The sequence below is a fragment of the Austrofundulus limnaeus genome, unplaced genomic scaffold (genome assembly GCF_001266775.1).
Source record: "Austrofundulus limnaeus strain Quisiro unplaced genomic scaffold, Austrofundulus_limnaeus-1.0 Scaffold3, whole genome shotgun sequence".
Taxonomy (NCBI): domain Eukaryota; kingdom Metazoa; phylum Chordata; class Actinopteri; order Cyprinodontiformes; family Rivulidae; genus Austrofundulus; species Austrofundulus limnaeus.
The window spans coordinates 7,570,402-7,587,623 of record NW_013952405.1 but is presented as its reverse complement, the minus strand read 5'-3'; the positions used below and the strand labels follow the sequence as shown (position 1 = coordinate 7,587,623).

General features: G+C 40.7%; 1 protein-coding gene across 3 annotated transcripts in view; it reads left to right on the top strand.

Annotated features, from left to right (window-relative positions):
* Positions 1–17,222, top strand: part of epha4b (eph receptor A4b) — a gene marked incomplete in the record, with an annotated part of 134,471 nt that overhangs the window by 43,559 nt on the left and 73,690 nt on the right. For all 3 annotated transcript variants that reach the window (XM_014020753.1, XM_014020745.1, XM_014020741.1), the window contains 2 exon segments: positions 473–580; positions 802–1,153. In XM_014020753.1, coding sequence (XP_013876207.1) covers positions 473–580; positions 802–1,153 — 460 coding nt within the window.

The following is a 17,222-nucleotide window of genomic DNA, read 5'->3' as shown; positions in this document are numbered from 1 at the left end:
GTCCCACCCTGTACCTATGGTGGTTACGCCCATGCACAAGGACCAGGGGTACAGGTTCCACAGGACTCTTTATTTACGAGCTGACGCTTCAGCTCTTAATTAATATTTTGCTTCTTTTTGTTATTATGCAAATTTTTTTTAGCTTTCTTGATATCTTTAAGCTAGAGTTCTGCATCTTAGTTGAAACTTCTTCAGCAACCTTCAGCAGTACACAGCATTAAAAAATCCTTTTCTCTAGCTTGTTTTACTGTTTGATATTACTTGTGTTATAATATTTTCTCTTGCATCGCTTGCAGGACTCAGCTTCTCTCCTCAGCAGCTTTTTTCTGTGCTGTCTTTCAAATCAAGGATTTCCACAGCTATAGAGCATTTCAATGCAGGCATTCTATGACCGGCTGTTCAGACAGATGCACTGAGTTTTTTCTTGACATTTAATCCGTTTGAAAACTGACTCATGCTGTCTGTTTTGCAGACCTTCAACATGTACTACTATCAGTCCAACAATGCCAACTTGTGGTTCATCAAGGAAAGCCAGTATGTGAAGATTGACACTATCGCTGCAGATGAGAGCTTCACACAGGTGAAGATGTGCATAGACAAAAAGATATTGGGGATAAGTTCATAAATGACATGCTATTTTATGTAATTATACTGTTTATTCAYGCTAGTTTYATGTAACAAATTGCCACAGTTATACTAAGATGAGTWATGTGTCTAACATGCTCTGTTATCTGTTGATGGTAAATATTGGAACTACAGACTCTTTTGYTAAATAAACTGATAAACATTGCTCGTTCCCAGGTGGACGTGGGTGACCGTGTCTTGAAGCTGAACACAGAGGTGCGGGACATCAGCAACCTCAGTAAAAAGGGTTTCTACCTGGCCTTCCAGGACTTGGGCGCATGTATCGCTCTGGTCTCGGTCCGGGTCTTCTACAAGAAGTGTCCCCTCATGGTGCTCAACCTGGCCCAGTTTCCCGACACGATAACCGGGGGGGACACGGCGCTGGTGGAGGTCCACGGCATGTGCGTGAACGCCTCMGAGGAGTTCGAGGCTCCCAAGATGTACTGCAGCGCAGACGGAGGCTGGCTCGTCCCCATCGGGAGGTGTGTGTGCAAACCGGGCTTCGAGGAGAACAAGGACGTCTGCCAACGTGAGTCTGCTGGGAAGGCGGAGGGGGTGGGGGCGATATGCAGGAGACAGTTGTAAGTGTGAAAATGTGTGTATTTTGGGAGAAAAAACCGACGACAAAAATTGACAAGCAGAGAAGACAAAACAGTGTTTTTTTCTGGTGACGTCATAGTTTATTACTTCTGTGTTCTCGTGTAAAAGTAACACAACGTGTGCACGACGCAGAGTACGCTCTGGCCTACTTTCTGAGAAAAAAATAAAAAGCGAAGTGCTACAGCGTGTAAGAGCCCTTACCAGCTTACGGAAAAATGATCATGATGTGGATATATCACCAAGCCAGTAGTAATTGTATAAATGTGTGAATAAGGGTGTAAATCTGGACATCTTTGCGTGTGAGTGTGTCAAAGTTATGACAGAAGCTGGAAGTGATTAAGGCTGTATGTTCGGATTACTGAGTTTCTTTGTGTGTTTGAGTGGCACCATTACAACAGCTTTTCCAGAGAAAAGAGTGAGATTTGTAGCCAATATGTTGTTTTTTTCCCTCTTCATGGAAGAGAGCAGCGCGAGTGTGTGTGAGACACGGCTCACTGGTGTGCGTTGTGTTGTGGAGGAAGAGGCAAAAGGTGTACCTTTGGAAAGAAGATTATTGAGTTGTAAAACTCCCAGGATGGCGTGTATGTGTGTGTGTGTGGGAGTCAGGATGTATGTGTGCATACTGTGCCAGTGTGGGTTTGAGTGGGGAAGCTGTATTATGCTCATGCACATGTCACCTGCCTCCAAGGACTCACTTCCTTGGGAAAATTGGAGCTTAGATATTCATCTGTGCAGACTCGGAGTCGGCACACACAATGTTATTTCACTTGTTTAGGGGGAAGCAGCAGCCAAGACACTCAGAAAACCTGGCAGTTGGTCCTCAGAGACAAGTGAGTAAGAACAAAATGTGCTCTGCAGTTTGCAGACTGGTAATGCGCACAGATCGTGACAGAATGCTGGCTGCGTCTCAATCATGGGCACACAGACTGCTGAGCTGCGTGTCTGTCTGCCTGTCTGTCTGCCTACCTGCTTCAGGGTAAATGACAGGTGAACTTGTTGACAGGTTTTCAGACGATCTCGCTGCCTTCACTCTGCAAGGTCTGTGTCAYGATTTCTGTGCTGGAACTTTATTTCCAGTCAGCCTGATGCAGCAAAGTGGTTGACCTCAGCGATGTCTGTGACCTTGTCAGTCTTATCGCTTCAGAGAGAAAAACCTTAAAGCAATGTCAGAATTTTTTACAAGCAAAAAAAAAAAAAAACCTTTAAGGATAGACATGTTAAGAAAAGCCACTGTTACATACAGTACATTAGAGTCAACACTTTATCTTGTTTTACTCATGTAGGGTTAATTAATATAGCACAAATACTAGCAAACTGTTTAAAAACAGACCCCAAATCACCCCAAATCTAGCAGCTGAAAAAAACATCTGGGTACAGAGGCGTGTGTTAACACTAATGCTACTAGCTGGGAATCTTTATACTCTATTCTTTCATTTCCAACTGTACAATATCGATGTGGAAAGAAATGCTGGCAGTAAARCTGACATCATTCACATTCAGCTATCGTTTCCACTTTTTAATCCTTTCAAAATAAAATGTATCAGAATATTTTCTGGTGGTGGAGTGAGTGGTAGTGTGTCAAAGAAAAGAAAACCAGGACTGGCATCAAATTTGTGACAAAAACATAAAAAAGAAAGAAAGAAAGAAAAAACAAGGTGATTGTAGCAATTGCATTGATTCTTCAAATTCACTTGTGGGCAAAACTTAAAGTGCCTGTGTCATGCATATCATTTGAAGACAAAAAAATCAACGAAAACATCTTTATATTTAAGAAACCCCTGACAAAATACACATGATTTTTTCCATTTTGTAACTGGTGTATTTTCTTTTGAATTTGGCTCAGCCAAAGTGAAACAGGAAGTGACATCAAAGGGAACCCTTTTAGAAAGTGTACTCCATGGTCTTTGTTTATTGAAACAATATTTAAACTCAGACTCTTTTTTGTTTCTTTTTGGTAGTGACAGAGAATAATCTGAAGTAACAYCAGATTCTTCTCTACAGTCTGTGATGTCAGTTGTTGTAGTGCTGCTCTGATCATATGCAGTCATTCTCCTTTGACATCACTTCCTGTTTCTTCACATGTGAAAATCTCAACAACTGTTCAACTCAGTGGTGTGATTTTTTTTCTAAATGTTATCAATACTATCTTTCCAAAAAAACAAAACAAAACACATTTGTATTTATCACACAAAAAACTAATAATGTCACAGGCGCTTTAAACTTCAAAACTCATTCATTTAGACAGGATCTATGTCCCTTCTTTAATGCATGGAGAATCAGTGTCTATTGTCTTCAAGACAAATACAAAAGCAGAATTTTGGTTTATTTGAAGTTGTAATGTTTGTTTTAATTACGCTTGAATAAAACAGTGTTTTTTTTTTTGTTTTGTTTTTTTTGTGGTGAGGGTTTGAGCAAGGGGATGTCAGATTCATCTATAGAGAATTATGGAAAAATGTTTTGTAAGCTTTTGAGTGAAATTTGCATTGCAGYATCACAGTACAGCAAGAGAATTTGCTGTCCCACATATCTCAGCCAAACACATAACGTGTGAAATAATGCCAAACAAGCAAACCGGACTCTCTTTCTTTCACACAACTCAGGCTTGTGCCTTATTTATTTATTTATTTATTTATTTATTTATTTATTTATTTATTTATGTGCACATGCTTCTGTTTTACAGTTTCCCCCTAACTCGTCAAATTTCACTTAGCCAGCTAATGCAGCTGCATCCATCATCGGGCTCCTCCGAACAGACAGATTCATAAAAGACGCAGAAAAAGACACGGCAGCCAGGTGCTTTTAATGCGTGAGAAAGAGGACCAGGCTTTTAAAGAGTCATGTCACCAGCCTCCAAACAAAAGGTCCCTGCACCTGAAACAATCTGCAGGTCTTCTATTCTGCGGAGGGTGGGGGGCAACACGTGCCACTAATGCATTCGAATCATTCTCTCTCTCTCGTTTGCTTTCACACAWAGAGTTGAAGTGGTGAGTTTGGGAGGGGGTGTACATAAAAAGGACCGGCATGTGAACAATCATATGAGCAGGGCTTGGATTGTCTCTCTCTTGTTCTTTTTTTTTTTTCGTGGCTTCTTCTTTTATTCTTCGTTCTCATTTTGCCGCTCCGATGCTTTGCATCGTCCCCAAATGTTCTGTGTGAATCTTGATGTCTCTGTATCACTTTCCTTCACACTCGGTGCCTCCCATTCTTTCTGACTCTCCCCCTTGTTTTTTCCCCGTCTCTCTATCTTGGTCTGAAGCGCTAATGGGATCATTACTAGCCYCTCTGTGTTAGACAAACACCAGACACCTCCTATTATGGCCCTTTCCCCCCCAAATCTCTGCCTCTTTCCTCTTCTCTCTGKTATTTTCGAGCCCTGCTCTGATGTCTGCTTCTATAATTAGACTGTTCTCAACGTCTCGCTCTCTACAAGCCACCCATTTTGCTCCTCACCCATCTCTTCTGCCATTGTCTTCCTTTTTTCACCTCTACATTTATCTCTGTGCGTCCCCCCCCACCCCCTCCTCTCCTCCTCYGAGCATCTTATCTCCTCTGCCTGCTCTCGTTAAACATTTATAGATCATGGGTTCATCGTTCTCCTTTTTTTGTCTATTCCAACCTAATATTTCCTGCTCCCCTGAGGGGAAGTATGTTTAAATGTGTATTTTAACATGAGAGATGGGGGACATGAAGGCAGATCAAATTCAGTGAAATGTTTTATGGCTAAAATGGCGTTTTACACCGATATGCAGTTTGTTTCTTTCCATAAACATGGGTTATATCGGGATAAGTGAAAAGTGTGGTCCAAAAGGTGTAGGTCTAATCTTTTCAGTGTACAAGGTTGTGAACATTTACTGTATGTATGTGTGTATAATGGGATTAAAAACATCAAAAATCAAGTCCTTGGGTAAATTGCTACTGTTAATTTYATAGACTTCAGGATTTTTCTGCCTTTATGGTKTACYCTAAACAGGWTATTTTGGGGATACCTACTTTCGCATGACTCCAGTACAGGCTTGTACACATGTTTGTTTAGGAKGGGGCTGAGGTGGCACGAAGACTTACCCCACATTTACACTACATGTGAATTATAACAAAGGCAACAGGAGATAGGGAGCCTGCAACTGATGAGTTGTTGGTTTGAACCTCCGCTTRGTACTTCTCAGTCATTGTGTACTTGGGTAAGACACTTCACCCACCTGGGCTGCTGGTGGCGGTCATGAACCTGATGGCTCCGGTGTATGGCTGGCTTGCCTGTCAGTGTGCTCCAGGACATCTGTGGCTCCAATGTAGTGAATCAGTGTGTGAATGTGTGTGAAAGGGTGAACGTCTGTAGTGTGAAGCACATTGAAGTTCTTGGACTTGATAAAGTGCTATATAAGTTCAGGCCATTGACCTGTGATTTTGCTCCACCTTGCACTTTGGTGCCATTCGTTAACTACTGGGATTTACACTGCGTCCGTTCCACTCCGCTGCGAAGCTCAGAGATGCTCTGAGAAGCATGCTCAATAAATGGGAAATCACGCAATGATAAATGTGGAAGTCAGACCAAAACAGTCTAAACCGCATCGCTGTTTGCCTTTTTCAGAATAAAATCCGCGTCTTTGTTTGTTTTATGTGTGCATGTTTAGACAAAAATCATAAATTTTGACAGCATATATGTATGAATATACCCGTATGCTTATTTTTTTAAAATTTATTTATTTATAKATTGACTTTACATTTGCTCCAGTGTCCAACAAAAATAAACTCAAGTCATATTTTGGTGAATRGCACACGCCACCGCCCTACAGAGGTCCTGTAAATGCTCTCAATGACTATAAAGGGTTCGTTCTGCATGCTTCTGCATGTTATCTCGCTGAAAATGGTCTGCTCCCGGAGCAGAAATCATTTGTTAAATTAGAAAGATGGACAGTTTCGAGGAGCAGCTCGTCTGGTCCTATTGAGCATTCAAACGTGCAGCTGATGTCTACATCATCTTCACAATTAACAAGAAGAAAAAATCTCTTCCAACTTCCCATTCAAAAACACAAGCTTCTCTTCAAACATCTGATACAACATTGCTTTGCTATGTGTGATGTATTCCACAGTGGAAGAAATTATGAGGATTTATCCCACGTGACAATATTTCAGTTATATATGAGAAACTATTGAAATTGATTGTGGGAGTATTTTAGCAAAAAATCGATCCCCCTCATTAATGTTGTAATATCTCACATAATGTAAGTGGTTTTTGAACAGCCCTTAAAACTATATATCACATTTTTGTATTGAATGAAGAAGTCTTCTAAAAGTTTGTAGTTTAACTTTACATTTTTATTCATTCATTCATTCATTCATTCCACCGTGTTCAGGTATGCAAGAGATCAGCTTCTTATGTTATTTGTTGGAAGTGAGGTTTAATTTGTTCAGGCTATCGTTCCATCGCAGGTGTAGGAGTTCTAACATATACATAAACAGCCATTCACACCCAAATTCTTTTTACCATATCTGATTTTGCAAAAATAGATAAAATAAAAAGACAGAAAAAAATCAGATTGTGTTTTAAAATGAGTAATTTTCAGTCTGCAGTTGACTACTTTAGGTTGCTGTCTCACAGCACGAAGGGGCTTTTGMAAATGTTAACGCGCTGATAGTGAACAGGGTGGAAAACGCTGCTAGATCTAAGCAGCACATTGTCAGGCCCCTGTCAGTGGTTGACATTTGCTGAGGCGAAGTAGCGTTATTAAAACGGGACGATATCTGTCGAGGACCATTTCAATAACAAATTAGGACAACGTTGGTGTTTGAGGGACGTATGGCCCAGAGCACATGGTTTATGGAAAGACAAGTGATTTTATTTTATGCTCTTTTATAATAATTTAATTCCTGTTTCCTTACTGAGTTGTGCACTAACAAGACTGTTGCTTGAATGGCTCTGCCTTTCTGTCACTTGAAATCAAGCTCATCTGCTTTGTGTTGCCACTTGAGCTGTGTAATTTCTCTGATTCAAAGACGTCTCTTTCTTCCTGCCTGCCTGTCACTTTCACACACTCTTGTCACTTTCCCTCCATCTCTCCCTTTCTCTCTCTCCGCCCTGCGTCTGTGCAGCCACCCCCCACCACTACCGATTTCCCCTCCTTGGCTTTTCCTTTCCTGTCTGTGTTTCTTGTGCATTCTGTTCTTGTTTTGCCCCCTCCGTGTTTCTGTCTGCCACAGTTTCCTCCACCACCTCCAAGTTCTTGCTTGCCATTCTCCCCTGCTGTCTGTGTCTCACACAGCTGGCAGGAATGCAGTGAATGCTGCTCTCGAACTTCTCTTGCTTTTAAGCCCTTGGGGTACATGTTGAAGGGCAGGAGTGTGGATGTGTGTGTGTTTGCATCTGCTACTCAGTACATGCTTGTGCGTTCAGTTCTTTGTGTCTGACGGCCCCAATTACTGCCTCAGATGCTGGAGAGATAAACGAAAGTAAAAAGAAAGAAAGAAAAAAAACAGACACCTGTCACCTCAACAACTCTCATCTCCCTCCTCCTTCGTTCTGAGCAGTAATATGGGTCAGCACGACACGTCTATCTTTATGTTTTCCCACCGGCTGCAGCTGTCTAATAGTTTCTCGTTTTCCCCCTTTTGTTCCCGATCATTTGTCTGTTTGATGCTGCCAGCAAGGAGCGAGAACAGTGTTTCCCGTAAGAAGCCTTTGAAAGTTGTGTTGCTGATTCCACTTAGTTCTCCCGCTGTTCATTTTCTTCTTTCCTCAAAGTTCAAACTGCTCAGGAACAAGTCCCGTTTGGTTTGGTGTGAAGTATCTGATCGAATGTGTGTACAAACAAAGTGCTGTGATGCAGACGGTGTGGCTTACGGTAATTCTACTAGACTGACCTAACATAAAGGAGGGAGGTCAGCATTTAAATTAATACATTTACTCTTTCTGACATAAAAATATGTCTATTTTATGTTTGAATCAAATGAGATGAACAGTGAAACTCAGCAGCTGTTTTTCTACTTTCAAGATTTTTCAGTAGAAATACTTCTAATTTACAGACGATTCATGATATTTTGATATTTACATATTCACTTTAGACTCAGTTCTTTAGTTGCGTTTGTTTAGTTTGAATTTACCAAAAAAACTCATTTGGTAGCATCTTGTTGATCCTGTTCTGAGTTAAATTTGTTTTGGCAGATTTTATTGAAACGTTCAGAAGCAAACACTGAATGCATCTACAGCTGAATAACTTTTGGAGTTAACTCAATACAAGATGGCTACCAAAGCTAACGGACCTTAGCTAACATAAAAGGGGTTATACTTTTAGAAATTGTACAAATATCAATCTACAATTTTGTGTGGTAGTAGTTGTAAGTCCTCCCTAACACATGCTCTGAACTTGAACAGACTACATTCTTGAAATCAACTGTCTGTTAGCAAAATATCTTATGAACCACGACTGATTCAATTAAAACTGTTGAGATGTAATGAAAGGATAATGAAGTGAGTTTGATTTAAGATTGCTACAGCTAATCAACGTTGTGAACACAAACATGGATACAACTTAGTCAATTTTACAGCTTCTGAGCTTAACTTTGGTGTGGTGGTTGCTGAGAGTCATCCCAAACAAATTTGAAGCTCTAACAGGTCACATGACATGTTTGTCTAAAATTTTGGCATGCATGGTGGCAGGCAATAAGCATTGCTCAAAGAATTCTAGTTAAATTCTTTCCAGGCATAGCTCCCACCTGGTTCTATGTATTAAATTATGTCGTATGTCAGATTAGTTCTAAAGTTCAATATCATGTTACACCTTTATATCTGTGTATAAAATGACATTTAGTTGCCTGATTTCTGTGCCTGGGTTTAAATAGAAAATCTGCTCCTACTTACTTTCCTTGTCCAGCTAATGCTGCACAAAAGTACTCCCATAAAGAAGCAGTTGTTAGTCATAAAAGATACCTAGCGTTAAATATGTGGTTTAAGGCCCTGTGATGCTAAAAAAATAAAATAAAAAAACCTGTCCAACAGCAAAAACCACGCAGCAATCAAAGGCCCACTGCTCAGCTGCTCAGACAATCAGTCCAGACTGCGACTGTAGCCCAGCTGGAAACWAATTACAGTTCAAACTTTTGTCCTCGGGAAAAAAAAAGTTTCCTTTTGTGCGGAAAAAGTAGACAATATCCTTTGAACTCCACAAGGATTTACCCTTGATAGCACAAGCCAACACTGAATAACATACAAAATGATAAACTTTGGAGAACTGTAATGAGAAGTAACCAGAACAAAAGGCAAATCGGAATAAAAATGCATCATGTAAACGCCCCAATTGGATTATTCTGATTCTGATTTGAAATAAATTCTTAATCTGAATGAGAGGGGTGATTCATGCCCATTGATAATCTGGACGGCGTGCATGTAAACACTTTTTCTGATCATGTTATTCTGGTTGTAGAAAACTGACCTGACTGCACATGTGCAACCTGTATCCACCTGTATTTCCGCCTGGCTAGATGGTCACATGTCGGGGAAGCAAAACTGGTTGGTTAGTTATACAACATTTCTATTAGAAACTTTGAAAAAGCTCAAAATTATCGAACGCCATGATGGTCGTAAGTGCAGGAACACAGAGTGCAGCAAGGTCTCCATCGTCATTAAAACCTGGTCCATTCTGGGCTCTCAGAAGACACAGAGGGCTTGTTCATGTAAACGCTCGTCATGATCCGATTAGTTCGTTTTTGTGCCCAAATAAATGATACATTCAGATTATTTAATCCAAATACATTTCAATCCGATCTAAGAATTTAGTGCATGTGAACAAAGCTAATGTGTGTTCTAAAGAAGGATTGCTGCATTCATTTCTAATGAAAGGGATCAGTGGCAGCACGCCTGTGGAAGGGACTGAGATCACACACTGATCAGTTGGGAATCTGCCTCTGTCCTTAACAACAAACATGTTTGTAACTGTGTGTGTCTGAATGTAGGAACTGGCTTGTCTGTGTTATGGACAGTTGGGGGGAAAACTAGCATTTTTATGTTGATCACATTAAGTCCTTTGAATGTCAGGAGCTCCCTTCAGAACACACAAAGACCGGCCGAGGTTTGCATGATTTTGCWCTTCTCCTGGTGGCAGCTGGGGCAGCCTCGGAGCATGAATGTGTGTGTAGGAAGGTRGCAGGTGGCAAACAGGAGGATTTAAAAAGCTAGCTGGGACTCTTTTTTTTTCTACATGTGTGTGAATGTATAGGCTTYAGGGCATTAAGCTGTTCAGGTGTTATTACGAGCTAGTTGTACTTAAAAGACAAACGGGATATACTGTCCACAGAAAGGCTGTCCCCCACCTGCTCWGCCACTCCAGCTCCACTCTGTCATTTATTTAGCTAATGACAGCCGCCTTTTTTTTCCTGCGTTTCTTCTTTATTCTGTGTTATCTTCTCTCTCCTCAACTCCATCCCTTTCCCCTTTCTCCCTTTCCCTCATCTCCTCTCTTTTGTGCTGGAATAAATTACACAAAATCACAAAAGGCTTAGGCCCCTGCCATATCCTCCGTGYGCACATAGTCCCAAGTCCACATCGCCACACTGCACTGACCCAGATAATGTCAATTTACGCTGAAGCTCCAAGCAAAGCTCCTGTCTCTGCGTGGCTGATCAGTGACCATGCGTACAGTGAGCTGAGCTGCCAAAAGCCACCTTATAGGTCTACGGCTCTGTGTGTGTGTGTGTGTGTGTGTGTGTGTGTGTGTGTGTGTGCGCGCGCGCGCGCGCACGTAAGCCACAACCAAACCTGAGGACAAAAGCGTGTGGTTTTGGAGGAGCTGGATCTTGCATAGCTAAGCTGAGTCTGGTGCAGTGGGTTGAGCTGTGTGAACAAACCCTGGGAGAAAAGAGGAAAGCAGGCCAAGGACTGAAAAACTGTTAATGCATGTTTCAGCTCCTTATATAGCTCTATTCCCCACAGAGAGAAACTGTAAGAGAGGAGAGAGGTGCAGAGGAGAGGAGTGTGGCCTTTAGGTGTAGTTTCCTTTAATTGGTTGGGTGTCATGTGCGACCGGGTTCCGGTTAGGGATAAATATTTGCACACTCGTGGGGAACCTAACAATTTTCACGTTTCGACAGCGTTAATTCCAATTCGAGTTTTCTTGATTTGAGCAAGAGAGGCATCCGGACGGTGGGCTCGCTGAGCAGGAAACGCAGCGACAGGAAGGCAGCCATTCACCCCCCCCCCCCCCCCTTCAACACACACACTCCCCTCCGCCTTCCTCCGTCTCTAGTTTATGGATGGCTTCCAGATGTACGATCAGCCTGACAGGATGATTGGACCGGCGCTGAACAGGCGCTTGCCTCGACGTACAGATGTAACCGTGGGCGAAGTCCAATTTGTCGCTGCTTTTGTGCATATTACAGCTGCAACTTTGTTCCGCAGCCAGCCAGAACCGTTTGCATGTTCAAAGGAGTGTTTTTTATGAGCTACAAGAACAAAGCAGGGACTTGCGCAGAAAATGATAAGAGGCGACATGCTGGTTCATTTTTCCAACTGTTTTCTGTAGTGATCAGCTGATGTTACAGAGACAGGTGCTAGTGCTTTGATGAAGCAGCATCATAGTTATCTTTCCTTCTTATTTAACATTTTATTTTAACACCCATGAAATCAAAGCTGACAAACTTGACACATTCTGTAGAAAAATGCACAGTTTTACATTACTTCAAAGAACATTATCAATTCTTATGTAACTAGATGTGATAAAGAAAGGTTTCTAAATATGTTCTCCATAAACAAAGGGTAAAGCTTTCCTTATTAGTACTTGAACTTATTAAAGTGACTCATTACAATGTTATGAAGACAATTAAAAATAATCTTCGTTTTTAGATTGTTTTTTTTTTTTTTCATGTACAGTGCCCTGAGACATCTGTAACAACTACACATATGTTGGGATTTGACGTTATGTAACTAAACTGAATTGAATTGAATTTAAAATATGCACATAATAATTGGTAAAAAAGGATAATAAGGCAATAAGGACAATGTGGGAGAGTACTTTCTCACATATTGATGAATATCGTGTTCTTAAATTATAAATTTTAAGTAAAAAATTTGTGACGAGCTTCCAACCGTCGTGTGTTTGTTTACTTATGGAAACAACCAGCGTGACAAAAAAAACCTTCTCATATTTAGCTTTGTGCAATGTGTTGTAGCAGCAACTTATATTAAAATCCTTCATGGCAGACAAAAACCTCGTCTGTCACGCTAAAACATTCTAGTCAGCTTATTCCAACTTATGAATAGTTTGTCCAGCACTAAATATGTCTCAGCTGAAACATGAAATTTTCTTTGTCTAGTTTTCTCTTTCCTCCATTCTTAGCCATGGTTAAACATCTCTTCCTCACTGGTAAAAAAGAAGTGTGCACGAGGTGACGTCTGCATTGGAGGTGACATCTAGTGGCAAACTTTGTCATTATGACCAATTCAGTGCCACTGAGACACTTTTATACATTTTTGTAATTGTCRAATTTTTATCTAAGAGTTGCGTTTTGGCCCGTGGGCCACCAGTTGGTCTGTAAGAAGTTTCACAAAAGCTTCATGTGTTTGAACACTGGGCTGTCTTTATGATGCTCCACCTACCTGTGAGCCCCAATATTCATTCTTGACATTTTTCTTTTGTGTTCTTTTTTTTCACATTTAGCAGCAGATTCCACCTGGACATCTTCTCTGGTTAACTCTTTCAAACTATTTGATATAGCTCAGGAATTRTGTTTTAGATTATAGTTTACAATGAGTACCTTTAATATCTGTTTTGCAACATAAATCGCTGCTTTAAAACACYGGATTAAGTAGAAAAATATGATTTCTATGCTAGAAGGAAGATATTGATACTCTATGCAGCAATGTTTTATTGGGCAACATAAAGACATTTTATCTGGAATCAAAGTAAAAAAAATGGACCCTTTAAAAAATAAAGTTTGCTTTCACACGTCTCATGCAAACATGCATCTTCTTTGTGGTTTTAAATAAAAGTGATAAAAACCGAGACCAAAATAGAAGGATTAATCATAAAGATAATTTCTGCCACTACGCAGAGATTGCTGTGCGCTCTCGTTCACACAGCTGCCTCTCTACATTCAAAGGGCAACACTAGGCTCTTGGGTTYGATTTCCTTTCAAGGCCGCTTCACAGAAAGAATATTTTTGATAAGATTTATTCCGATGAAAAGCTTCCCTGAGACCTAGTTTAGCTGATTTTTCAAAGCACAAAGAGCGCATGCCGTGGCAATTTTGCCAAGGAGGGACTCTTTTGTATGTGACACCCTTGACTTCCTGCAGGCTGAATGGCTGCAGGGGCGCATGCGTCTCTAGGAGGTTTGTGCAGGGAGAAGTTGTATTTATGGAAAGTTTCATTCATGTTTAGGCAGCTCTGTATATGTTTGGTGGTGGATAGCACTTAAGGTACAAGCTCACATATTCAGTCAGTCACACAGAGATAACCAGATGGAACCCCCCCCCGCCCCTCGTGACGCTTCGTAAATTTTGTGTTTGAAGTTTTGTTTTCTTCTGCTGCTTCAGTGGGAGTTATCTTTGCTCAGAGATCACGCTTTCATCATCAGCTTGTCTTACATTCTGCTACAGAGAATTTTCAGCCTCACTGAAATTTAAATACCAAAAGAAAACAAGACAAACTCCATTTCTAAAATCAGTGGTAAGTACAGTTCTTCTAATACCTGGTAGTAGATTAGATTTTTGCTTACTCTGGAAATCATTAGCGAACCATACRCTAAGTTAGGCTCCACTAATCTGGAAACAATGTTGATTACTAAAAAAAAATWAAWAAAAAATTAAAATAAATAAACTAAGGATAATAACATCAGAAAGGAACAACATAATAATGACAACAAGAAGGGAACTGTACATTCTGGTTTTTAAAGTGTAATGTGCAAATGTGCAACAGGTGACAGTCTGAAATGTGCACATGTACAATAATAACAGTCAGAAAGAATGTCACATACAGCTGTTTAAAAGTCTGATGTCACACTTCTGTACCTCGTACCAGAGGGCAGAGATGTGAATAGTCCATGCTGGGGGTGGGTTGGGTCTTTGATGATTGAAGCTGCTCTCCTGAGCAGCTATATATTGAATTAACAAAAGAACTATAACTGGTTTGGATTGGCCAATTAGCCACAAATGATCCCATCCACCTTCAAATTAAACCAATAGAAAACAAACAACAGATTTGTGTCAGTTCTACCAGTCTTCAACTGAAAGGAGATGAAGACAGGACACAGAAGTGAAAGTCTTAGTGGTTAGCGTTAGCTTCCACTATTTTTTTTATTTCTTTTAGCGTTAGCACAACTATGATTCTTGTTTAATGGATTAGTGAACCTCGCCTTTTGGTTAGCAGTACCCACTGCTGTCTAAAATGTTCCAATTCAGCTTTTTCACATTCTGTTTTTACACCATAGCTTAACAAAACTGGTGGTTCAGTTACCATACAAGAAATGAGGTCATTTCTAAGCATCTTTTTGAATTTTGACCAAATTTTTAGAAGGCGTGAAGGAATTTTCCTGCGTGGTGACACTTSGGGGCACTGATAGAGCTGACGTTTTGCTCAGTAATCGTGTCACAAGAAAATCTCAAGGCTAAAAYGTGTCAACTGTTCATGTCGAGGGTGGACCATTGGGAAAAAAAAAAGAGGATCGGAGCTCTCTGTTCCATTTTCTGCCTTTAGAGATGAATTATTAAGAGTGATGAACTGAAAATAACGTCGGCGAGGCGAAGAGGTGCTCTGCTACTTGTGCACACACACACACACATGCCCGCACACAGCGCTGGTCACGGGGCCGACCGAAGTCTGCACGTTTACTGCGATGGTGTGTGTGATGGGGGAGACGGTGCAGCAACACAAAGTTGAGGTTTGAGCAACGTGTTGTGCTTGTGTTGCAATACCTGCCTATGTTCATGAAAAGAAGATGGTCAAATTTTTTATTCTCAATAGAAGAACAGGAGAATAAGTTATTCAGACTGTGAAGCTAACTCCCAACAGACTTCTATAGCCCTGTCATGTTCTCTCCTTTATTTTTTCCCTCTGTCCGTCCCTCGTCCATGACCCCGTTCACACACAAACACACACCTGGTATCCATTTAATCTGTTTTTAGACTGCAAGATAATCACACAGACTCAAAATTAGAGAGCCATCAGCTTGGGTTACCACTAAAAAAGTCCATGTCTGTGTCGAGTGTATTTGCTGTAATTGCACTGAAATTGAGCTTCCTCTCTTTTGCTGTGATTCTTTTTCTTTTTTTTTCCCCTCAAAGGGGTTTATGTATGTGTGTGTGCCTGTCAGCAAGAGAGTAAATATTTGTGCAGGAGCTCTGGAGAAGGTCAGGGTCAAAGTATGACAGACAGCCCACTGGGAAATAAAGACACACATGCGAAGGCAGACTCGCAGCGACATGACTCAACTAGTGATGGTGAGAGGGTAAGGAAGACGGACGCAGAGGACACGGACAGAAATAGACAAACAATGAAGGAGGAAAACAAAGAAAGACAGAAATGAAGGGAATGAGWRGGAAGGAATGTCTCAACCTGGAAGTTCTCCTTGGCTGCTCGCAGTAATTGGCTGGAATCCAGAGGAGAGAGTGGATCAGAGAGCAGCCTGGGTGAACTCATGTGCTTCATGTAGTGAACAACACGAACTGTTCCATCTTCAGTCTGACCCTGTGTTTATGTGCATGTGGGTCAGAAGACATGGACAGCRTCAAAAGCAAAGTAAGGGTCAGAACTAAGTCTCAGTCACTTAGGGTAGCATCTCACTGGGCTGTGCCCGTTGGTGACTCAAACTGTGAGAAAATATACTTTATTTATTTATTTATTTATTTTTGTTGCTTCCTCACTTCTTGTGACCAAGCATCCAGCAAACCATGTGCCAATTTTTGAAGATCGCAGTCTATTTGTGTATTGTCCACATTATTTCATTACCATTATACCCACCACTGCCTACTTTGAACCCACCTTGGTAGCTGTCTACATATTTAGGATTTATTGTACCAGATTACACATTTGAAATGAAAATAAGCAGATTTGGAAAAGTTTTTTGCTAATTATTATTAATCACAGACATTGCTTTCAGAGCTGGATGTTTCTGTCATGGAAGAGCTCCTGTGCTGGTAGCAAACTGCATCTCTGGTTTGAAGTCAACACAATGCTATAGCAGCCAGATTACAGAACTGTATTGTTGGGTTTCATTGGGAAGTTTTCATGACTGGACCATCACTACTCGTTCATTTTTTTTAAACATTTAGAATCATTTTTCTATTCTTGCACAATTCTTCATATTATATTTTTATTTTTATTATTAGTAGTTGTATCATGGCTAGTAAGTATTAATTTTGTTTCGTGTGTACTATCCATAGTTGGTAAAGTAACYAGTGTGTGAACCTTTGTACTGATGCTGCTGTGACACCTGAATTTGCCCGCTGTGGGACAATAAAGGCTATTTTTATTTCTATTTCTGTTTCTATCTCTCCTTAATAGGAAGTGATTAGGAGGGTCTGACCAATCTTAATGAAATGCTGCAGTGAATTAGAAAAATACAGTTTTCACATAAAAATAAAGAGAATTAGAAACAAGTTGTATCCAAGCAGCAGTAAAAACAGAGCCTTTAATAATCATCAATGCAGAAACTAATATTYATATAACTGTTGGATTTTGAGGTTTCTGCAGAAGGGACAATATTAGAACATCATAAACAAATTGCGACCTGTCAGGGTGTACCCCGCCCCTCGCACTGTGACTGCTGGATATGGGCACCAGTAACTCCCATGACTCTGAAAGGAAGAAGCAGGTATAGATGTATGTATGTATGTATGGATGGATGGATGGATGGATGGATGGATGGATGTATGTATGTATGTATGTATGGATGGATGGATGGATGGATGGATGGATGGATGGATGGATGGATGGATGGATGGATGGATGGATGGATGGATGGATGGATGGATGGATGGATGGATGGATGGATGGATGGATGGATGGATGGATGGAT